General features: G+C 47.5%; 1 protein-coding gene and 1 pseudogene across 3 annotated transcripts; both read right to left on the bottom strand.

The window, feature by feature from the left end:
- LOC110255287 (cationic amino acid transporter 3-like) lies at positions 661-23,397 on the bottom strand. Of its 3 annotated transcripts, XM_021094915.1 has the most exons (17): positions 23,259-23,397; positions 22,897-23,080; positions 22,533-22,699; positions 22,148-22,256; positions 13,647-13,904; positions 11,658-11,756; positions 7,800-8,193; positions 7,071-7,229; positions 5,636-5,813; positions 5,322-5,434; positions 4,960-5,182; positions 4,648-4,787; positions 4,452-4,554; positions 4,073-4,272; positions 3,709-3,875; positions 3,327-3,435; positions 661-3,159 (listed from the first exon to the last, which is right to left on the bottom strand). In XM_021094915.1, the coding sequence occupies exons 7-17, from the start codon at positions 8,173-8,175 to the stop codon at positions 3,059-3,061; spliced, it is 1,869 nt and encodes a 622-aa protein (XP_020950574.1). In that variant the 5' UTR covers positions 8,176-8,193; positions 11,658-11,756; positions 13,647-13,904; positions 22,148-22,256; positions 22,533-22,699; positions 22,897-23,080; positions 23,259-23,397; the 3' UTR covers positions 661-3,058. The 3 variants fall into 3 exon arrangements, 2 of the variants coding, with proteins under 2 accessions (XP_020950574.1, XP_020950573.1); XM_021094914.1 differs by lacking the exons at positions 11,658-11,756; positions 22,148-22,256; positions 22,533-22,699; positions 22,897-23,080; positions 23,259-23,397 and adding an exon at positions 17,796-18,149; XR_002344780.1 differs by lacking the exons at positions 11,658-11,756; positions 22,148-22,256; positions 22,533-22,699; positions 22,897-23,080; positions 23,259-23,397 and adding an exon at positions 17,796-18,153 and having other exon boundaries at positions 3,327-3,875.
- LOC100620251 overlaps positions 661-23,446 on the bottom strand; it is a 41,858-nt pseudogene continuing 19,072 nt past the window's right edge.

Raw genomic sequence — 23,446 nt, 5'->3', positions numbered from 1 at the left:
GCCCCTGAGGCTCTGATTAGAACCCCTACCCTGGGAATCTCCATATGTGAGGGTGCGGCCCTAACAAGACCACACACACACAAAAAAGGAGCCAAGCAGAAATAATGCCAGCACCCTGGAACCTCCCCTCCCCCCACTGCCAATCCAGTCCCCACTCCTCCTAGGAGGACCTCTGTCCTGATCCAGCAGCAGAAACTGATGTTGTCTCACGTCGGGTGATCTATAAATGGACCCAGTGAAGATGGACACAGGGTCTGGCCTCTTTCATGTATCTTGGGTTTGCAGGTCCCTCTGCAGGGCTGTTGCAGGGAACTGAGAGGGCCCAGACTCCCTGCGGGCAGGTAAAACTTCAGCTCATCACAGTCTCCACCTAAAAATTACCCAGCGTTTTGGGCACTTGTATCCCATCGAAGCTGGAAGAAATCATGTCCATCCCTCACAAAGGACTGACCCCGTCCAGTCTCCATGGGCTTTTGGTCGGCTCCAGTGGGGAGCCGCCACAAGGAGAGCTGAGATGAACCTCTAGTAGATGTGTCGTCGTGCATATTTGGGTCAAACTGTGTTGGGAACATACCTAGAAGAGGTGACACCTCTTTCTATTTCCAACAGCAGAATATCCACACTCCACATCCCACCAAACCCTGTTTCTTTTTTTTTTTCCCCCCATCGTTTTCATTCTAGCTCTTCTGGAGCATGTCTAGTGGTATTGCATTTTATTTTTAATTTTAAAATATTTAATGTAGTTAATACCTGCATCATAAGGGGAACTCCTATCATGCAAAGGTTTTAATCTCAGCCACTAGAAGGAGTTCTGAGTGAGAAAGGAATCTGAGCTCTTCATCCAAGCCAACAATCCCTCAGGGAGTTTTTCTGTCCTTCTTCTGGCTATTAGGTGATGTCTAGGCACTGGACGAGGGCGTGGAAGATCCACAGGAAGGAAGGGAAGGGTCGTTTAAGAGTAGAGTGAAGGGCTCTGGTTCTGGAGGTACACTGCCCGGACTGACCCCCTCTCTATGGGGCAACCCATGGAGGCTGTCACTAAGCTTCAGAGTCACATCTGTAAGTGAGAGAAAGAACCTTGTAAGCTTGAAGTAAGTCCAGGTCCTAAGCGTCCTCCACTTCCTTTGTAGGAGTCTCCTACATGGAGTCGATCCCTTGCAAATATTGGTTGAGCTTTCCCGAGTGACAGAATTGACACCAGGCCATGGTGGAGACCCGGGTTTCTGTCCCCAAGGGGCTGATAACTGTTCGGGATCCAGACAGGAAAGCAGCTCAGGGCAGCTGGCCAAAGCTTTAGAAGAGCGGTGATGACATGCCAGTTTCACGTGTTTGGTGTAAGGCGCTTTCTCTTGGATGTGGTTCCTCAAGGCAAAACCTGGGATGGGTTCTGCCCACATGTGTTTGTTCCTAGTTGTCCCTCAGGCCCTTCTTTCCCCACCCCGATTTCCCATCATCCTGTCTTCCCTCCAATCCAGCTGGGCACTTGGGCATTTAGGGTCCTTTGTTCTGCAAACTGAACCCTCATACCTCAGAGTGTGTCTGTATTTGGAGGCAGGCCCTTAGAGGGGGAATTCAGGACAAGCAGGTCATTGGGATAACCCCTAACCCAATGCACTCAATGTCTCTCTAAGAGGAAATGAGAATGCAGAGAGCATACACAGAGACCGACGGGTGAGAGACACAGCAAAGAAACACACACGATGCCGCCAGACAGTGAATTCCAGATGAACAGGGAAGAGTAACACGTGTCTTTTTAGTACTTAAACTACATGTACCTATTTTATGCATATTAATTACACATAAACATATGAACATATATGTGTACAGGCATACCTTGCTTTACTGGGCTTGGAAGACACTGCATTTCTTTTTTCTTTTCTTTTTTTTTTTTTGGCAAATTGAAGGTTTGTGACAATCCTGTGTTATCCAAGATGATTGGGATTTTTCCTTTTTTTTTTTTTTCCTTTTTAGGGCCTCAGACACCTAAGGTAAATTGATCTTCAACAAAGGAGGCAAGAATATAAAACGGGAAAAAGGAGTGCCCACAGACCCACTGTGTATTGTGTCTGCACTATCCCAACACTCAACATCTTGCTCTAGGAATTCCTGTTGTGGCTCAGCGGAGACAGATCCAACTGGGATCCAGGAGAGATGAGGGTTCCATACCTGGCCTCACTCAGTGGGTCAGGGATCTGGCGGTGCGTGAGCTGTGGTGTAGGTTTCAGACACGCCTCGGATCCTGAGTTGCTCTGGCTGTGGCATAGGCCGGCAGTTGTAGCTCCGATTCAACCTCTCCCTGGGAACTTCCATATGCTGCAGGTGTGGCTCTAAAAAGAAAAAAAAAAATCAGTTTTCAATTGAAAATACAATAAAACGGCGTAAAGACAGTCTTTTCAGTAAGTGGTACAGGGAAAACTAGACAGCTGCATGTAAATTAATGACACTAGAACACACCCTCATACCATGCACAAGAAGAAACTCAAAATACCTTAAAGACTTAAACAATAAGACAAAGCAATATAAAACTCCTAGAAGACAACCTGGGAAAAATGTTCTCTGACATCAAACACACTAATGTTTTATTAGGTTGTCTCCCAAGGCAATAGGAATAAACATGAATAGGAATTCCTGAGGTGGCCCAGTGGCTAACAAATCCAACTAGGAACCATGAGGTTGCCGTGTTGATCCCTAGCCTTGCTCAGTGGGTTAAGGATCGGGCATTGCCATGAGCTGTGGTGTAGTTTGCAGACATGGCTCAGATCCCGCATTGCTGTGGTTCTGGCATAGGCTGGAGATTACAGCTCTGATTCAACTCCTAGCCTGGGAACCTCCATATGCTGCGGGAAATGGCCCTAGAAAAGGCAAAAAAAACAAGAAAAAAATTATACAATACTAAAGTGAAAACGGGGCTCAATGAAAACAGGGCTCTAAATGCAATCCACTCATACCCCATAGAGGATCACAGTGTTGCTTGAACAAGAAAACACATGCAGTATTTGGAGAGAACCATACATCATCTATTCCCTGTGGTTAAGAGGAATCAGCACCAGGGGTGTGTTCATGAAGGGTCTGGGAGCTGGAGGCTGGAGGCTGGTGGCTGTGGATCCCTCTTCCCCTCCGGGCTGTGTCGGATCCCATATCCAAAGTATGTGGCCAGTCCTAGCAGAGAAATGAGACCATGAGAAGCAAAGTAGGCCCTCTCCCCACTTACAAATGCCAGAAGGTCCCCTACTATGGCATCTAACACACTTTGTGGGGAGAGGTCATTAGGAAGGGGGTTGGGTTCAGTCACTCTAGAGGCTTCTTCATCCCAGAAAGCCACTCACCAAGGGCATTCCAGATGCCACACTGGGCCCAGGTCACAGAGGACATCTGCATCATCAGGTAGACATTCACAAAGATGCTCAGCACTGGGAGGACGGGCAGAGCAGGGACCTGGGGGCAAAGTCAGTGACTCCCTGAACACAGAACCCACATCGGAGAGGGAGGCCCCTCCCCCACGTGGGCAGGGAGACCCCAGTCATCCTCAGGCTGTGCATTCAGGGCCCACTGAGACAGGGGGTGGGGGGGAAGCACTGGGTGGGACCGGGGAAGGTCCATGGGTTTGAGCAAGTCCCCCCTTCCCTGGTCCAGCAAAGGAGGCTTCACCTCAAAGCATGCCGACTTCAGCCACTCAGCCTGGACAGCTGGGCACATAAGGTCACCTACCCTGAAGGGAAGAGGAGAGGGGTTCTGGGGCTGCCTCCAAATGATGGCAGTGATCCCCGCAATGAGCAGCAGCAGCAGCACAGCCCCTGCTGTGAACCCGGGGTCTCCAGAGAACACGCGGCTGGGCCACAGGGCCAGAAGCAGGCTCAGGATGGTCAGCAGGAGAACTGCAAGGGTCAAGGGGGAGGACAGCAGGCTCAACTCCAGAAGCCAAACGGGTCAAGACCTCGGGTCACCCCTCCCCCACACTGCCCACCCCAGGAAGGGCCATCACATCTGCAAGACTCCTCAGCTGCCAGCACACCCACTCCCTGCCCATCCTGCCAATCTCAGAAGGTGACCAAAGTGAAGTCCCCGGGCTCACCCAGGAGGAAGGCACATCCATAGACAATCTGGCCAGATTTCAGAGTTGGGGTGGTGCTGATAGGGTTACACAGACTCTTTAGAGGGTTTGAGGTTCCTGCTTCAGGTACAGATGGTGAAGGATTTCCTTCAACTATAGGCTCCATCTCAATTTCCTCCTCTACTTTCTCCTTCTTGCTGAAGCTCTGGTCTGGCTGGTACCTGAATTAGAGGTATAAAGGTAACATGAACAGCTGCCCCTATGCATCCAGCATCAGACAGCCTAGTCCACTGCTTTCCTGACTCAAGCCCAGCAGGACATTTAGGAAGCAGCAGGAGGGGATCATACTGTCAACCTCCATGAGACCAAGACCCCCAGTCAAGGTGTAGTGGAGTCTCACCTGAGGACCAGGACAGAAAAAGTCACAAGGAAGTAAACAAACAGGGCCCCAACTGACAGGAGTTCCACAAGATGAAAGATCTCGAAAAGCACTGCCAGGATCCCTAGAACGAGGGTTGGGGGAGGGAGTGAGAAGCCACTGGATATATCCAAGCTAAAGAAATTGATCCAAGAAGGGCTGGGTTGTGTTTATGGACCTGAAAGAATTGCAGAAACCAGGACGGCCACAAGGGGAGTGCCTCTTCGAGCATAGATTTGGCCAAGTCCCTGGAAAAGGAGCCCATCCTCTGCCATTGCACAAATCAACTGAGACATGGTCAACATGACAAGCAGGAGGCTGGAAAAGACAATAATGGGAACACGTGTGAGGATGCAGGGAAGCAGGACAGCTCCGGTTTCTGCTCCCTGGTCCCACATGGGGTGAGGTGCTTTCCCTCTTGTCCCTCGATCCCAAGAGAGAGGATGCCTGAGCATCTGACGGTACATGGAGAGAAAGCTTTGACACTGACCTGTAAAAAAGAGCACACAGGATGACAACAGCCACAAAGTATCCGGCAGGAGCCCACCCAACATGGTGGAAAGCCTGCGGCAAGGGGTTGTAAGGATGAATCTGGTAGTAGGGCACCATGAGGGTGAGAGCTGCTGAGACACCAGAATAGGCCAAAAAGCAGATGGAGATAATGATCCCTATGCTCCAAGGGATGGAACGCTGAGGGTTGGGGGTTTCTCTCCCTGCAGGATGGTGGAAGCATCAGGTCAGGAAAACACACAGCTGTGAAATCATTCACTATTCTTCCCCCTCCCACCTCCAAAACCAGCCTCGTCAACTGCTAACCCCATTGCCCAAGGGCAGCCCAAATGACCATGTTACCTGTAGTGATAATGGCATTAAGACCAAAGTATGAGTAGAAAGGCATTGCTGCTCCTCGGAGAATCCCTTCAAAGCCAAAGGGCACAAACCCTCCAGAACCCAGAGGGCCCAGGCTGTGGTGAGAGAAGGGATGGGGAAGAGTGTGGGGGAGGCTGTTCAGACATCTCTACTGGACTCCTTTGTTAACACCCCAGGACCTGGGCTCCAGGACCCCATCATCTGGATCCATCAGCCCAGGTCTCTTCCGTTCCCACCGTATTCCCAGATCTGCAGCCCCCTCTAAGCAGGACTAGGGGCAAAAGGACCCTCCTAACCTAGAGGTGTCATTGGATCCAGATGCGGCCAGTTTATAGTCCTGTTCTGTGAGCTGCCAATTGTGCAGGTCTCCCTTAATGAAGCCAGAGAGTATCATGAAGCTGAGAACCAAAACATTGACTCCTTCAGACACTTTGCTAACCAGGGCTGAGTCATGAACTCCCAGAATCAGTAGCCCTGTGGGAAAGATGGAAAGTGTGAAACCTCCAAAATAATTAAATCCACAGAGACAGAAAGTGGATGGGCAGTGGTCAAGGTCTTAGGGTTGGGGACCTGAGGTGGGGTGGGGGATGGACAGTGATGCTCAGTGGGTACAGGGCTGCCTTTGGGGGAGATGAAAATGTTTGGAAGTAGAGGGAGATGTCGGTTGTGCAACACTGTGAATGTCCTAAGTGCCACGGAATTGTATACTCCAAGATGGTTCGTTTCTTATCGTGGCAATCATCTCACAATACATACATCTATCGAATAATCATGCTGTATAACATAAACTAAGACAATGTGGTATGTGAATGATATTTCAATAAAGCTGAGACAAATAGTACATTAGTTCTCCTCTGAGAATCTTCCTTCCTTTAAAAGAACATCATTGTGGAGTTCCTGTGGTGGTGCAGCAGAAAGAATCTGACTAGGAATCATAAGGTTACAGATTCCCTCCCTGGTCTCACTCAGTGGCTTAAGGATCTGGCGAGCAGTGAGCTATGGTGTGCATTGCAGAGGCGGCTCAGATCTAGTGTTGCTGTGTCTCTGGTATAGGCCAGCAGCTGTAGCTCCAATTAGACCCCTAGCCTTGGAATATCCATATGCCGCTGGTGTGGCCCTAAAAAGACAAAAACAAAAATGCTTGTTATCAATATACATGAGAAAACTTGTCATTTTCTCAGTCATTCGGAGCTGGGCTGATTTTGTCCCCGGATGGAGGTGTGGCCATATCTGGAGACATTCTGACTGTCATGTGTCACATGGAGGAGTAAAGGCCAGGGATGCTGGTAAACATCCCACAGTTATTTTACAGGAGTTCCCACTGTGGATCAGCTGGTTAAGTACCCACTGTTGCCTCTGGAGGATGTGGGTTGGATCCCTGGCCTCACTCACTGGCTGCAGGATCCAGTGCTGCCATGAGCTGTGGTGTAGGTCACAGGGGTGCCTTGGATTCAAATCCTAGCCTGAGGAACTTCCATATGCCACCCATGCAGCTCTATTTTAAAAAAAGAGAAAAGAAAGAAAGAAAAATGCAATTCGGGGAGCACAGGACAGCCCCCACCCCCTGCAAACGTCAGTGCTGCAAAGGTGGAAAACAATAGGCTAAGCTCTGCCTTCCTGACCCTTTCTCTCCAGTCCTAATCCCCCGACCATTTGGGGACCCAAGCCTTCCAACCCTAGCTCCCCCATTCACAGTCCATGCTTCCCAGCTTAGCTCTGACCCCTTCTTACCAGTCATCACCAGCACTAGCACCAGCGCAACAATGTCTGGGTATGGGGACAGGAACGAGGGCACATGCTCAGAGAACGTTCCCTCTAACACCTGCGAGATATGGTTCCCGATCAGGCTGTCAAAGGTGTAGCTCCAGGCCCTGGTAACACAGGCAGTGGCTGCAGTGGCAGAAGGAAGATTCATGAAGAGACAGTAACTGAACCCCTATGAACACCCTGGAGTGGATTTTGAGGGGAAAACAAACAAACAAACAAAAAAATCTCGTCTCAAACTTTCTCTTCATGGGCTGGGGGGGAGCTGATACAGGTGACTAAATGGGCTATGTGATATGTTAGGAGGAGATGGAGGTTATGCAAGAAAAGAACACAGGGAAGTAGGACCAGCACGGCTGGGAGATGAGGGCTGAAATCTCCCTCGACTGGTACAGGGAAATCCCAGGAAGACAACAGCTGAGCAAAGCCTTTCAAATGCTAAGGGATGGGCCTGTGGGATGTGCCTCCCTCGCACCCACTCCCTACAATTCCCCCTCCTTCTAGGTTTTGGGTCCAGTCATTTTAGGACAACAGGATAGAGCCGAGGAGAATGCAGGGGGAGGGGATTCTGCCACGACGACCTGACTCCCTCTACAAGGTCAATGACAAAGGGCAGATGAACGAGGGAAGACCACAGTTCTCTCTCCCAGGTCCCTGGTCTTAAGCCCACAGCATGGCCCGCTCCCGACATCTCACCGATGCCTAAATGCAGTATGAGGTTCCAGCCAGTAATGAAGGCATGCAGTTGTCCCATTGTCACATAGCTGTAGAGATACACAGAACCAGAGCGTGGTACCCGAGCCACCAATTCGCCAAAGAAGAATCCAGACAACAAGGAAAATAAGCCAAAGACCAAGAAGGAGATGATGATCGCAGGTCCAGCTACAGACACAGCCATGGCACCAGCCAGGATGTATATACGAGCCTTGGGGGTATTCACACCAAAAAGCACTAGATTGAGGATGTTTGGATGAAGTGTGGGAATCTCAGACTCCTCCCTGGGCTCCAGTGGCCGCTTTCGGACCAGTTTCTCACCAAACTGGCCAACACGCTGACCCAGCATCCCAGACATAGTTGAGGCGGCTCCAATCTGCAGAGAAAATAAGACCCAAAGTCACCAAGAATGTCCATCCACACTTGACCCTGGGAGTCTGACTCCACAAAGCAATGGGGTTATGGGATCAGCGGATAAAGGGGTACACGGGACACGTCCTCCATCTCTGAGCTTTGGTTTCCTCAATTCTAAGGAAGACTTTCCACATGGTTCAGAGTTACTGGAAGGGCTCCTTGGGGAGCAGGGAGGGGAGAGAATTATGTCTCCCCCAAAATGCACCACTTCACATGTGCACTGTTTGGAGCTGAAGGCAATGAAGACCCAGCAGACTCAGGAACAGCTCTTGCCTCTCCCTTAACTGCTCAATAACTTAGACAGACGGCCCATGCCAGGAAGAGAGCTGTTTCTGGAGATAACCTTTTATCTCAGAAAGACGTCTCTAACTAAATGGGCAAACATCTGCTTTCCAAGCACTTCTCCTCCAAGCTTCCTGGGGACTGTCTCCCTTCCCTGGGAACACCCAGATCCCCACCCACTTCTCCTTAAGCTCAGGGTGTGAGCATTTAAGCCTCAGGTGCCTGACTGTCTTTGAGCCTCTGAGTTTCTATGGGCCTCCTGTACCTAACAAACTAAATTTGTTCATCTGCTATATAAATTCATTGTCAGACCAGCCAAAGAATCTAGAAAGCCAAGATTCCTGCCCCTTCAGGAGCTAAAGCTTCTAAAACAGTGCCTGACACACACAGCCACTGCTTAATTGGCCTAAGCTGAGTGGCTAAGAATGATGATTTTAGAACTGAAGTCAACCACATCTGCTGGTTCCAATTCAGCTCTGCTGTGCATCAGCTTGTCTGATTGTGTACAAATTATGTGCCTTCTTCGTCTTCCTTTCCACCATAAAACAAGGGAAATGGTTGCCATCCTTACCCCCTCCCTTCCTTGTTATGTGCGAAGTACTTTTGGGGGACTGGGTGATGAGAGAACTGAGACTCCACATCTTTCTACACCAAGGTTTCTGAAAATGGAACGCTTTCTGTGTCACTGCTTGCAGAGTGACAGGGAGTTGGAACTGCGAGTTCAGGCAGAATGACATGGGACAGACTCCAGCCCAGATCAGTCAAGGCATCAAACCACACTGGTCTGTCTCCCAGCTGCCTGCAGGAAAGGGTCCCACCTTCACTCTCAATCAGAAGTGACAGGATTCTCTCCCCTAATCTTTGGGGCACACAATGTCTCCCCACTACCCAGCTCTGAGGGCCAGGCTGACCCAGTGAACACAGTCATCTTCAGGAAGCTCCCGCCCACGGAGCCTCCAAAGTCCAGGCTCAGCCCAGTGGTGAAGAGCAAGCTTTCCAAGAGCCAGGAAACGCTGATTCGCATCTTGGCTCCGCCCCCACACCTGTGCCTTTGAACACGTCATGTACTGCTCAGCACCCCTGTTTGCCTCTTTTTCAAATGCTTCTGACCAATCTCGTGCACTGTTAGGATGAGTGTAAAAGGAGCAGCTTCTGTGGAGAAAAGACGGGGGTTCCTCCAAAAACTAAAAATACTTAACCACTGAGCCACAGCGGGAACTCCAAATAACTTTTATCTCAAAAAGTGTTGACTTCACCGAGGGGCAAAGCTTTGCTCCTCCCATCCTCCTGGGCACTGTCTCCCTCCCCTTTGAACCCCAAGAACCCCACCCCTTCTCCTTGGCTCTGGGTACCATATAAACCCCAGGTGCCCAACTGACTTTGAGCCTCAGAGTTTTTATGGGCCTCCTCTAGATACCAAACTACATTCGTCCATCTCTTAGGTAAATGTAATAATTAGACCAGGCAAAGAAAAGTTTTCTGTCCCTTCAGAAGCAAAAGCTGCTTCTTCTTTCTTGCTTTGTAGGGCTGTACCCAGGGCATATGGAAGTTCCCAGGCTAGGGTTCCAAGCGGGGCTGCAGTTGCAGGTTTACATCCCAGCCACAGCAGCAGCAGATCAGAGCTGATACTGCAGCCTACACCACAGCTCATGGCAATGCCAGATCTTTAATTCACTGAGCAAGGCCAGGGATCCCACCACAGCCTCATAGATACTAGTTGGGATCTTAACCTGATGAGGCACAGTGGGAACTCTAAAAAAGCTTCTAATACAGTGCGTGGAACAAACACAGCAGCTGCTTAATTGGTAAAAGGTGCTGATTTGAGAATTGATGATTCTATTTGTGTTTTTTGCTTTTCGGGATTTGGTGGGGTTTTTTGTTTTTTTTTTTTTTTTTTGTCTTTTAAGGCGCCCACCCACAGCATATGGCGGTTCCCAGGCTAGGAGTAGAATCTGAGCTACAGCTGCCGGCCTATGCCACAGCCACAGCAACGCTGGATTCTTAATCCACCAAGTGAGGTCAGGGATTGAACCTGCATCCTCATGGATGCTGGTCAGGCTCATTTCCACTGAGCCACAAGGGGAACTCCCCTAGAACTGATGATTCTAGAATTGAAATCAGCCAGCTCTGCTAGTTCAAATCTAGAGCTTGTCTGGTTTTGTACAAACTATGTGCCATCTTTGTCCTTCTATTTTCTACTTTTAAAACAGGACAAATTTTCATCATTATTCCATTCCCTCCATGTTATGTGTGAAGGGACTTTTGAGGGGCTGGGTGATCAGAGAACTGAGACTCCACATCTTTCTACACCAAGGTTCCTGAAAACGGACTGCTTTCTGTGTCACTGCTTGCAGAGTGACATGGAGCTGGAACTGCGAGTTCAGGCAGAATGACATGGGACAGACTCCAGCCCAGCTCAGTCAAGGCATCAAACCACACTGGTCTGTCTCCCAACTGCCTGCAGGAAAGGGACCAACCCTTCATTCTTCATCTTCAGGAAGCCTCTGACCATGACACTCCAAAGTCCATGATTAGCACTGTGGTTAAGAGCAAACATTCAAAGAGCTGGGGAACTCTGGTTAAAATCTTGGTTCAGGAGTTCCTGTCGTGGCTCAGTGGTTAACGAATCCGACTAGGGACCATGAGGTTGCAGGTTCGATCCCTGGCCTTGCTCAGTGGGTTAAGATCCAGCATTACCGTGAGCCGTGATGTAGTTCGCAGACTTGGCTCGGATCCTGAGTGGCTGTGGCTGTGGCGCAGGTCAGCGGCTACTGCTCCAATTGGATCCCCAGCCTAGGAAACTGCATATGGCATGAGTGCGGCCCTATAAAGCAAAAAAAGATAAAAATAAAAACAAAATAAAATCTTGGCTCAGACTTTCCGTGCTCACTAGAAACGAATCTGAAGAGCATCCGTGAGGATGCAGGTTCAATCCCTGACCTCACTCTGTGGGTTAAGGATCCGGCATGGCCCTGAGTTCTGGTATAGGTCGCAGATGTGGCTTGGATCCTGCTTTTATGTGGCTGTGGTGTAGGCTGGCAACGACACTTCTGATTCGACCCCTAGCCTGGGACCCTCCACATACTACGGATGCAGCCCTAAAGACAAAAAAAAATAAAAAAAATAAAGAATTTAAAAAAGAACCTTGGCTCCATCAACACGTCTGTGCACTTGGAGAAGTCATTTCATTCTCTGGGTGTCTGTGTTCTTCTGCTTCAGATACTACGGAGGAGCCCTTGGGCACTGTGAGTAGGAAAGTAAAATGGAGAAGGGAGGAGATACAATGCATAAAATATGGTCATTCCTCAAATATTGAAAATGGATTTACCCTATGATCCAGCAATTCAGCTTCTGGCTATAGACCCAAAGGAACTGAAAACAGGGTCTCAAAGTGATAACCGTACACCCATGGTTATACCAATACTATTCACAGTAGCTCAAACATGGAAGCATGTCCTATGTCCATCCCCCAAAGAATGGATAGACACAATGGGTTCCATACAGACAGTGGAATATGATTCAGCCTAAGAAAACAGCAATGGCTGACCCCTGCTACAACATGGAGGACCCTTGAGGACACTGTGCTAAGTGACATGAACCAGTCACAAAAAGACCAAGAGTGTATGACTCCACTTCTATGAAATGCCCAGAGAATCAAATTCATAGACAGAAAAGTCAAACGGTGGTTTGCCAGGAGCTGAGGTGAGGGGGCAACGGGGAGTTATTGTTAAATGGGCACAAGAAGAAAAGGGTTCTGAGACAGGTTGCAGGACAATGGAAATGTACTTAATGGTACAGAACTGTACTCGTACAATGGTGGAGATGGCCAATTTTATGCTATATGTATTTTACCACAACATTTTACTTTTATTTTATTTTATTTTTTTGGTTTGTTAGGGATGCACCCGCAGCATACAGAGGATCCCAGGCTAGGGGTGGAATTGCAGCTGTGGCTACTGGCCTATGCCACAGCCACAGCAACTCAGGGTCCAAGGCACTTCTGAAACCTACACCACAGCTCATCGCAACACTTAATGTGCTGAGTGAGGCCAGGAATCAAACCTGGGTTCTCAGGGATGCTACTCAGATTCCTTTCTGCTGAGCCATGACAGGATCTCCCACGACCATGTTTTCAATTAATACCAGTAATGTGTTTTCTGAGCCCCATCACAGTGTCAGCAAGCCCAGTGTTGATTCATACGCATCACCATCAGCCCTCCTCCACAGATACCAAAAGCCACAGGTGTCCAAGTCAGTCCCTCAGTTACAGTGTTCCAGAATCCACAGAGGTGGAAACCCAGACCTCCAATTGTACACAGGAAGCCGAGGTCAGTGGTTCTCATGTCATAAACCCTGTATAAGGGTCATCTTTACCGCTGTTTGAGCACAGGTCCAACAAAAATGAGTCTTAGAATCCAGACACTGAGCCAAGCCCCACCTCATCTTTCACAAACACAGCAGCTCCCAGCCCCTCCGCTTTCTAGTGTACAATGGGTCTTCCCACCCTCAGGCTGAGCCAGGCTGACCCAGCTGCACCCTGCGATGGCAGAGGTCTCTTTAGGAGCTGCTGAACCCTGCACCTAGTCTCCTCCAGGAGAGGGGATACTCAAGACTTACTGGATCCTTGAAGCAGAGCCTGGAGCACTGGAACACACAGGGAGGCGGAGGTTAAGCTGTGTGGGGCTGGAGATGACACGTCTCCAAAGTGGGAAGCTGGAAGTCCCAGCAAGGATAAGGCTTAACCCCTGGGTTGTTGGGTGGGGCTGGGGCTGGGTGGGTGGGAGCATCTGGAGTGTTCCTATCAGCCCTTGACACGTCTGGGGTTATCTTCAGGGCATGGTTCTGAGACATTTTTACAGTTATAAAACACAAAGAACATCAAATTTCCATTTCATCCATTTTAAGGGTCCAGTTCAGTCATGGTAACCTATGTTCACATTTTGTGCCACCAAACCCCAGAAGGGTTTGCCTCTTGCACAACTGAAACTGTACCCACTCACCAACAAACCCCATCTCTCCTGGTTCCTCGCAATCTCCCTACCACTTTCTGTCTCTAGGCATCTGACCACTCCAGGTGCCTCTTACAATACTTAAGTGGAGTCATTCCAAGTTCTCCTTTGCAGGAAAGCTCACCTTACTTAGCAGGACGTCTGTAAGGTAGACACACGGTGCGGCATGTGTTAGCATTCCCTTCCTTCTTAATGCTGAACAACACACTGCTGTGTGTACACACGACCTCCGACAGCCCTTCGTTGGTCCGTGGGCATTTGGGGGTGCTGCGTGTTCTAGCTCTCGTGAGCAACACTGCCAGGAACAAGGCTGTACAGAGAATTCTTCTGGAGGGTGCCTTCGGTTCTTCTGGGTGAGTCCTCAGAAGGAGAATTCCTGGACCTGATGGGTCGAAGAGTATCATGCGTTTGCAGTGGAGACAACGTTCACCACTCGAGGGGTGGAGACGTCATTTTGGCTCATACTTGTTTCTGCCTGAACTTTGTGGGAACGAATCTTGTCAACCCCTTCTGGCAGATCTGCTTTAACCATTGAGGTAAAGAATGCCTTTTTTTAAAAATAATGATTTTCATTTTTTCTATTATACTTGATTACAGTGTTCTGTCAATTTCTGAATAGCAAAGAGACCCAGTCACACGCACACACACACACGTATGTGTATGTATTCATTCTTTTTCTCACATTATCCTCCATCATGCTCATCACAAGTGACCAGATGTAGTGCTCAGGGCTACACAGCAGCGTCTCATTGCTTATCCATTCCAAATGCAAGAGTTTGCATGGAGTTCCCATCGTGGCGCAGTGGTTAACGAATCCGACTAAGAACCATGAGGTTTCGGGTTCGATCCCTGCCCTTGCTCAGGGGGTTAACGATCCGGCATTGCCGTGAGCTGTGGTGTAGGTTGCAGACGCGGCTCGGATCCCGAGTTGCTGTGACTCTGGCGTAGGCCTGTGGCTACAGATCCGATTGGACACCTAGCCTGGGAACCTCCATATGCCGTGGGAGCAGCCCAAGAAATGGCAAAAAGACAAAAAAAAAAAAAAAAAAAAAAGAGCTTGCAGCTAGTAACCCCACATGCCCAGGCCATCCCACTCCCTCCCCCTCCCCCCAAGAATGCCTTTTTCATAGATAAGGATGAATCCCTCCCTCCTTATGGTTCCAGGTTAACCCTCTCTCACAGATAAGGAGTGTCGGAGTTCCCGGTGTGGCTCAGCGGGTTAAGAACCAGACATTGTGACTATGAGGAGGCGGGTTCCATCCCTGCCTTCACTCAGTGGGTTAAGGATCCAGCATTGCCAAAATCTGCAGCTTAGGTCACAGGTCTGGCTGGGATCTGGCCTTGCTGGGTCAGTAGGATAGGCTGGCAGGTGCAGCCCCCATTCAGCCCCTAGCCTGGAAACTTCCATATGCACCAGGGGAGGTCCTAAGAAGAAAACCACAAAACCACAAAGATAAGGACTGGTAACATTCCCTTCCCAGCCACCATGCTCCTGCTGTGCGGCGCTATATATACGAAACCTGTCTCTTTCAAACCCTGAAGGAGTATATCCTGCCCAGTTTGATGTATATCCTTAGTTCGGAGGAGGTGTGAGAATGTGCTGAAAACCATGCCTCAGTGGAATCATAGCCATTTATGATAAACCCACAGCAAATATAATCCTCAATGGGGAAAAACTGAAAGCCTTCTCACTCAAATCTGGAACAAGACAGGGATGCCCACTTCACCACTGCTCTTCAACATGGTTTTGGAAGTCCTTGCCACCTCAATTAGACAAACAAAAGAAATAAAAGGCATCCATATAGGAAAAGAAGACACAAAACGGTTACTATATGCAGATGACATGCTACTATACCTAGAAAACCCTAAGGACTCAATCCAAAAACTACTTGAACTGATTCATAAATTCAGCAAAGTAGCAGGATATAAGATTAACATTCAGAAGTCAGTCGCATTTCTGTATACCAGCAAGGAAATATTAGAAAAGGAATACAAAAATACAATAGCTTTTAAAATTGTACCTCACAAAATCAAATACCTAGGAATACACCTCACCAAAGAGGTAAAGGACTTATATGCCAAGAACTATAAAACTTTAATCAAAGAAATCAAAGAAGATGTAAAGAAATGGAAAGATATTCCATGTTCCTGGATTGGGAAAATCAATATTGTGAAAATGGCCATACTACCCAAAGCAATCTACAGATTCAATGCAATCCCTATAAAATTACCCAGGACATTTTTCACAGAACGAGAACAAACAATCCAAACATTTATATGGAACAACAAAAGACCCAGAATCGCCAAAGCAATCCTGAGAAACAAAAAACCAAGCAGGAGGCATAACTCTCCCAGACTTCAAGAAATATTACAAAGTCACAGTCATCAAAACAGTGTGGTAATGGTATCAAAACAGACAGACAGACCAATGGAACAGAATAGAGAACCCAGAAATAAACCCTAACACCTATGGTCAATTAATCTTTGACAAGGGAGGCAAGAACATAAAATGGGAAAAAGAAAGTCTATTCAGCAAGCATTGCTGGGAAACCTGGACAGCTGCATGCAAAGCAATGAAACTAGAACACACCCTCACACCATGCACAAAAATAAACTCCAAATGGCTGAAAGACTTAAACATAAGACAGGACACCATCAAACTCCTAGAAGAGAACATAGGCAAAACACTCTCTGACAGCAACATCATGCATATTTTCTCAGGTCAGTCTCCCAAAGCAACAGAAATAAGAGCAGAAATAAACCCATGGGACCTCATCAAACTGAAAAGCTTTTGCACAGCAAAGGAACCCAAAAGAAAACAAAAAGACAACTTTCAGAATGGGAGAAAATAGTTTCAAATGAGGCAACGGACAGGGGCTTAATCTCCAGAATATATAAACAACTTATACAACCCAACAGCAAAAAAGCCAATCAATCAATGGAAAAATGGGCAAAAGACCTGAATAGACTGTTCTCCAAGGAAGATATACAGATGGCCAACAAACACATGAAAAAATGCTCAACATCACTGATTACAAGAGAAATGCAAATCAAAACTACCATGAGATACCCCCTCACACCAGTCAGAATGGCCATCATTCATAAGTCCACAAATAACAAGTGCTAGAGGGGGTGTGGAGAAAAGGGAACCCTCCTGCACTGTTGGTGGGAATGTAAACTGGTACAGCCACTATGGAGAACAGTTTGGAGATACCTTAGAAATCTACACATAGAACTTCCATATGACCCCACAATCCCACTCTTGGGCATACATCCGGACAAAACTCTACTTTAAAGAGACACATGCACCCACATGTTCATTGCAGCACTATTCACAAGAGCCAGGACATGGAAACAACCCAAATGTCCATCAACAGATGATTGGACTCAGAAGATGTGATATAGATACACAATGGAATACTACTCAGCCATAAAAAAGAATGACATAATGCCATTTGCAGCAACATGGATGGAACTAGAGAATCTCATCCTGAGTGAAATGAGCCAGAAAGACAAAGACAAATACCATATGATATCACTTATAACTGGAATCTAATATCCAGCACAAATGTACCTTTCCACAGAAAAGAAAATCATGGACTTGGAAAATAGACTTGTGGCTGCCCAATGGGAGAGGGAGGGAGTGGGAGGGATCAGGAGCTTGGGGTTATCGGACACAACTTAGAATAGATTTACAAGGAGATCCTGCTGAGTAGCATTGAGAACGATGTCTAGCTACTCATGTTGCAACAGAACAAAGGGTGGGGAAAAAAATGTATACATGTAAGGATAACTTGATTCCCTTGCTGTACAGTGGGAAAATAAAATAAAATAAAATAAAATAAAACCGTGCCTCAGTGGAGCAGGTCCTTGGAGCAATTGGAAGGATGTCTTCCCTGCTATAGTCCTCAGTTTGGCTCAAATATAAAAATATATGTATGTATATAAATATATACACATCCACATATGTGTGTATACATACACACTGTATTGTATATATAGAATACATATATGTGTGTATATATATCTTTAACTGAATTTTGCTGTACACCTGAAAAATTGTAAATCGATTATATGATAAAAATAAAATTAAAAAATTAAAATAACCCAAAATAAGACTATAGTGCAAGAAGTGGGGAACAAAAAGCATAAGGCAAATAAAAACAAATAGCAAAAAATAAATAAATAAATAAAATTTCATTTGGACAGTTAAAAAAATTAAAATAAAAGTTTGAAAAGACATACATTTAAAAGATAAAAAAATATATCTCACCTCAATGAGAAATAAATCTAGGGAGTCCCCCGGTTGCCTAGTGGTTAAGGGTCCAGCATTGTCACAGCTATGACTTAGGTCTGATCCCTGACCCAGGAACTTCTGCATGTCACAGGTGTAGTCAAAAAAAAAAAATCTAAATGAAGTCTTTTTGACTAGAACATACAAAGACAAATGCACATGTCATAGGATAGAGGTTGATGAATTTTCCCAAATGAATGTACTCACATTAGGACAAGCAGGGAAGGAGTTCCCATCATGGCAAAACGGAAACGAATCCAACCAGGAACCACGAGGTTGCGGGTTCCATTCCTGGCCTTGCTCAGTGGGTTAAGGATCCAGCATGACCTTCAGCTGTGGTGCAGTCGCAGATGCGGCTCGGATCTAGCATTGCTGTGGCTATGGTGTAGGCCGGCCCCTGAGGCTCTGATTAGAACCCCTACCCTGGGAATCTCCATATGTGAGGGTGCGGCCCTAACAAGACCACACACACACAAAAAAGGAGCCAAGCAGAAATAATGCCAGCACCCTGGAACCTCCCCTCCCCCCACTGCCAATCCAGTCCCCACTCCTCCTAGGAGGACCTCTGTCCTGATCCAGCAGCAGAAACTGATGTTGTCTCACGTCGGGTGATCTATAAATGGACCCAGTGAAGATGGACACAGGGTCTGGCCTCTTTCATGTATCTTGGGTTTGCAGGTCCCTCTGCAGGGCTGTTGCAGGGAACTGAGAGGGCCCAGACTCCCTGCGGGCAGGTAAAACTTCAGCTCATCACAGTCTCCACCTAAAAATTACCCAGCGTTTTGGGCACTTGTATCCCATCGAAGCTGGAAGAAATCATGTCCATCCCTCACAAAGGACTGACCCCGTCCAGTCTCCATGGGCTTTTGGTCGGCTCCAGTGGGGAGCCGCCACAAGGAGAGCTGAGATGAACCTCTAGTAGACGTGTCGTCGTGCATATTTGGGTCAAACTGTGTTGGGAACATACCTAGAAGAGGTGACACCTCTTTCTATTTCCAACAGCAGAATATCCACACTCCACATCCCACCAAACCCTGTTTCTTTTTTTTTTTTCCCCCATCGTTTTCATTCTAGCTCTTCTGGAGCATGTCTAGTGGTATTGCATTTTATTTTTAATTTTAAAATATTTAATGTAGTTAATACCTGCATCATAAGGGGAACTCCTATCATGCAAAGGTTTTAATCTCAGCCACTAGAAGGAGTTCTGAGTGAGAAAGGAATCTGAGCTCTTCATCCAAGCCAACAATCCCTCAGGGAGTTTTTCTGTCCTTCTTCTGGCTATTAGGTGATGTCTAGGCACTGGACGAGGGCGTGGAAGATCCACAGGAAGGAAGGGAAGGGTCGTTTAAGAGTAGAGTGAAGGGCTCTGGTTCTGGAGGTACACTGCCTGGACTGACCCCCTCTCTATGGGGCAACCCATGGAGGCTGTCACTAAGCTTCAGAGTCACATCTGTAAGTGAGAGAAAGAACCTTGTAAGCTTGAAGTAAGTCCAGGTCCTAAGCGTCCTCCACTTCCTTTGTAGGAGTCTCCTACATGGAGTCGATCCCTTGCAAATATTGGTTGAGCTTTCCCGAGTGACAGAATTGACACCAGGCCATGGTGGAGACCCGGGTTTCTGTCCCCAAGGGGCTGATAACTGTTCGGGATCCAGACAGGAAAGCAGCTCAGGGCAGCTGGCCAAAGCTTTAGAAGAGCGGTGATGACATGCCAGTTTCACGTGTTTGGTGTAAGGCGCTTTCTCTTGGATGTGGTTCCTCAAGGCAAAACCTGGGATGGGTTCTGCCCACATGTGTTTGTTCCTAGTTGTCCCTCAGGCCCTTCTTTCCCCACCCCGATTTCCCATCATCCTGTCTTCCCTCCAATCCAGCTGGGCACTTGGGCATTTAGGGTCCTTTGTTCTGCAAACTGAACCCTCATACCTCAGAGTGTGTCTGTATTTGGAGGCAGGCCCTTAGAGGGGGAATTCAGGACAAGCAGGTCATTGGGATAACCCCTAACCCAATGCACTCAATGTCTCTCTAAGAGGAAATGAGAATGCAGAGAGCATACACAGAGACCGACGGGTGAGAGACACAGCAAAGAAACACACACGATGCCGCCAGACAGTGAATTCCAGATGAACAGGGAAGAGTAACACGTGTCTTTTTAGTACTTAAATTACATGTACCTATTTTATGCATATTAATTACACATAAACATATGAACATATATGTGTACAGGCACACCTTGCTTTACTGGGCTTGGAAGACACTGCATTTCTTTTTTTTTTCTTTTTTTTTTTTTTTTTTTTTTTTTTTTTTGCAAATTGAAGGTTTGAGGCAACCCTGTGTTATCCAAGATGATTGGGGTTTTTCCTTTTTTTTTTTCCTTTTTAGGGCCTCAGACACCTAAGGTCAATTGATCTTCAACAAAGGAGGCAAGAATATAAAACGGGAAAAAGGAGTGCCCACAGACCCACTGTGTATTGTGTCTGCACTATCCCAACACTCAACATCTTGCTCTAGGAATTCCTGTTGTGGCTCAGCGGAGACAGATCCAACTGGAATCCAGGAGAAATGACGGTTCCTCACCTGGCCTCACTCAGTGGGTCAGGGATCTGGCGGTGCGTGAGCTGTGGTGTAGGTCTCAGACATGCCTCGGATCCTGAGTTGCTCTGGCTGTGGCATAGGCCGGCAGTTGTAGCTCCGATTCAACCTCTCCCTGGAAACTTCCATATGCTGCAGATGTGGCCTTAAAAAGCAAATAATAATAATAATAATAATAATAATAATTAATGTTTTTAATTAAAAAGATGGGGAGAAGACAGTCTTTTCAGCAAGTGGTGCTGGGAAAACTAGACAGCTGCATGTAAATCGATGATACTAGAACACACCCTCACACCATGCCCAAAAAGAAACTCAAAATACCTTAAAGACTTCAACCTAAGACAAGGCAACATAAAACTCCTAGAAAACAACCTAGGCAAACATTCTCTGACATCAACCCCACAAATGGTGTCATAGATTGTCTCCCAAGGCAATAGAAATAAACACAAAAATAAGCCAATGGGGTCTAAGAAAACTTATCAGCTTTTGCAAGGCAAAGGAAACCAGGAAAAAAAAATAGACAATGTACAGAATGGGTGAAAAGAGTTGCAAACGATGCCACTAAAGAGGGCTTACTCTCTAAAATAGACAAAAAAGCTCATACACCTCAATAGCAAAAAAGGCAAACAACCCAATTTTAAAAATGGGCAGAAGACCTAAATAGACAGTTCTCCAAAGAAAACATAGGGATTTATTTCCAACAGGCACATGAAAAATGCTCAACTAATCACCAATTATTAGAGGAATGCAAATCAAAACTACAGGGAGGTACCACCTCAAACCGGTCTGAATGGCCATCATTAATAAATCTACAGGAGTTCCCGGCCGGGCTCAGCAGAAACAAATCTGACTAGCATCCATGAAGACGCAGGTTCAATCCCTGGTCTCACGCAGTGAGTTATGGATCCAGTGTTGCTATGAGCTGCCGAGTAGGGGATAGATGTAGTTTGTATCTCACTTTGCTGTGGCTGTGGTATAGTTTGGCAGCTACAGCTCCAATTGCACTGCTACCCTGAGAATATCCATATCCCCCAGGTGCGATCCTTAAGAAAGAAAGAGAGAAAGAGATAGAAAGAAAGAAAGACAGAAAGAACTAACGACAGAAAGAAAGAAAGACAGAAAGAGATAAAGAAAGAAAGAAAGAAAGAAAGAAAGAAAGAAAGAAAGAAAGAAAGAAAGAAAGAAAGAAAGAGAGAAAGAGAGAAAGAAAGAAAGAAAGAAAGAAAGAAAGAAAGAAAGAAAGAAAGGAAGGAAGGAAAAGATAAAGAAGGAAGGAAGGAAAGAAAGAAATGTACAGTTAAAAATTACACAATATGAAAGTGATTTTGTCCTCTGTCAATGAAAACAGGTCTCCAAATGCAACCCACACATACCCCACAGAGGATCACGGTGTTGCTTGAACAAGAAAACAGACACTGTATTGGAGGGAACCACACAGCATCTACTTCCTGTGGTTAAGAGGATTCAGCACTAGAGGTGCTTTCATGCAGAGTCTGAAAGGTGGAGGCTGGAGGCTGTGGATCCCTCTTTTCCTCCAAGCTGTGTTGGATCCCATATGCAAACTATATGGCCAGTCCTAGTAGGGAAATGAGAATAGGAGAAGGAAAAGCAGACCCTCTTCCCACTTACAAATGCCCAGTAGGTCTCCTATTATGGCATCTGACACAGTTTGTGGGGAGAGGTCGTTAGGAACGGGGTTGGGTTCTGTCCCTCAAGAGGCCTCTTCATCCCAGAGGGCCACTCACCCATGGCATTCCAGATGCCACACTGGGCCCAGGTCACAGAGGACATCTGCATCATCAGGTAGACATTCACAAAGATGCTCAGCACTGGGAGCACGGGCAGAGCAGGGACCTGGGGGCAAAGTCAGTGACTCCCTGAACACAGCACCCATATTGAAGAGGGAGGCCCCTCCCCCACGTGGGCAAGGAGACCCCAGTCCTCCTCAGGCTGTGCACTCAGGGCCCACTGAGACTGGGGGTGGGTGGAGGACGCACTGGGTGGGACCAGGGAAGGTCCATGGGTTTGAGCAAGTCCCCCCCTTCCCTGGTCCAGCAAAGGAGGCTTCACCTCAAAGCATGCCGACTTCAGCCACTCAGCCTGGACAGCTGGGCACATAAGGTCACCTACCCTGAAGGGAAGAGGAGAAGGGTTCTGGGGCTGCCTCCAATTGATGGCGGTGATCCCCGCAATGAGCAGCAGCAGCAGCACAGCCCCTGCTGTGAACCCGGGGTCTCCAGAGAACACGCGGCTGGGCCACAGGGCCAGAAGCAGGCTCAGGATGGTCAGCAGGAAAACTGCATGGGTCAAGGGGGAGGACAACAGGCTCAACTCCAGAGGCCAAATGGGCCAAGACCTGGGGTCACCCCTCCCCCACACTGCCCACCCCAGGAAGGGCCATCACATCTGCAAGACTCCTCAGCTGCCAGCCCAGACACTCCATGCCCATCCTGTCCATCTCAGAAGGTGACCAAAGTGAAGTCCCAGTGCTCACCCAGCAGGAAGGTGCCTCCATAGACTATCTGACCAGACTTCAGAGTGGGGGTGAGGTGTCTCGATATAGGGTTTGAGGTTCATGCTTCAGAAACAGTTGTGAAGGATTTAACTGAACTATTGGCTCCATCTCAATTTCCTCCTCTACTTTCTCCTTCTTGCTGAAGCTCTGGTCTGGCTGGTACCTGAATTAGAGGTATAAAGGTAACATGAACAGCTGCCCCTATGCATCCAGCATCAGACAGCCTAGTCCACTGCTTTCCTGACTCAAGCCCAGCAGGACATTTAGGAAGCAGCAGGAGGGGATCATACTGTCAACCTCCATGAGACCAAGACCCCAATCAAGGTGTAGTGGAGTCTCACCTGAGGACCAGGACAGAAAAAGTCACGAGGAAGTAAACAAACAGGGCCCCAACTGACAAGAGTTCCACAAGATGAAAGATCTCGAAAAGCACTGCCAGGATCCCTAGAACGAGGGTTGGGGGAGGGAGTGAGAAGCCACTGGATATATCCAAGCTAAAGAAATTGATCCAAGAAGAACTGGGTTGTGT

This window comes from Sus scrofa, chromosome 6 (genome assembly GCF_000003025.6).
Source record: "Sus scrofa isolate TJ Tabasco breed Duroc chromosome 6, Sscrofa11.1, whole genome shotgun sequence".
Classification (NCBI taxonomy): Eukaryota; Metazoa; Chordata; class Mammalia; order Artiodactyla; family Suidae; genus Sus; species Sus scrofa.
The sequence above is the reverse complement of the archived record's forward strand: the minus strand, read 5'-3'. Positions and strand labels throughout refer to the sequence as shown.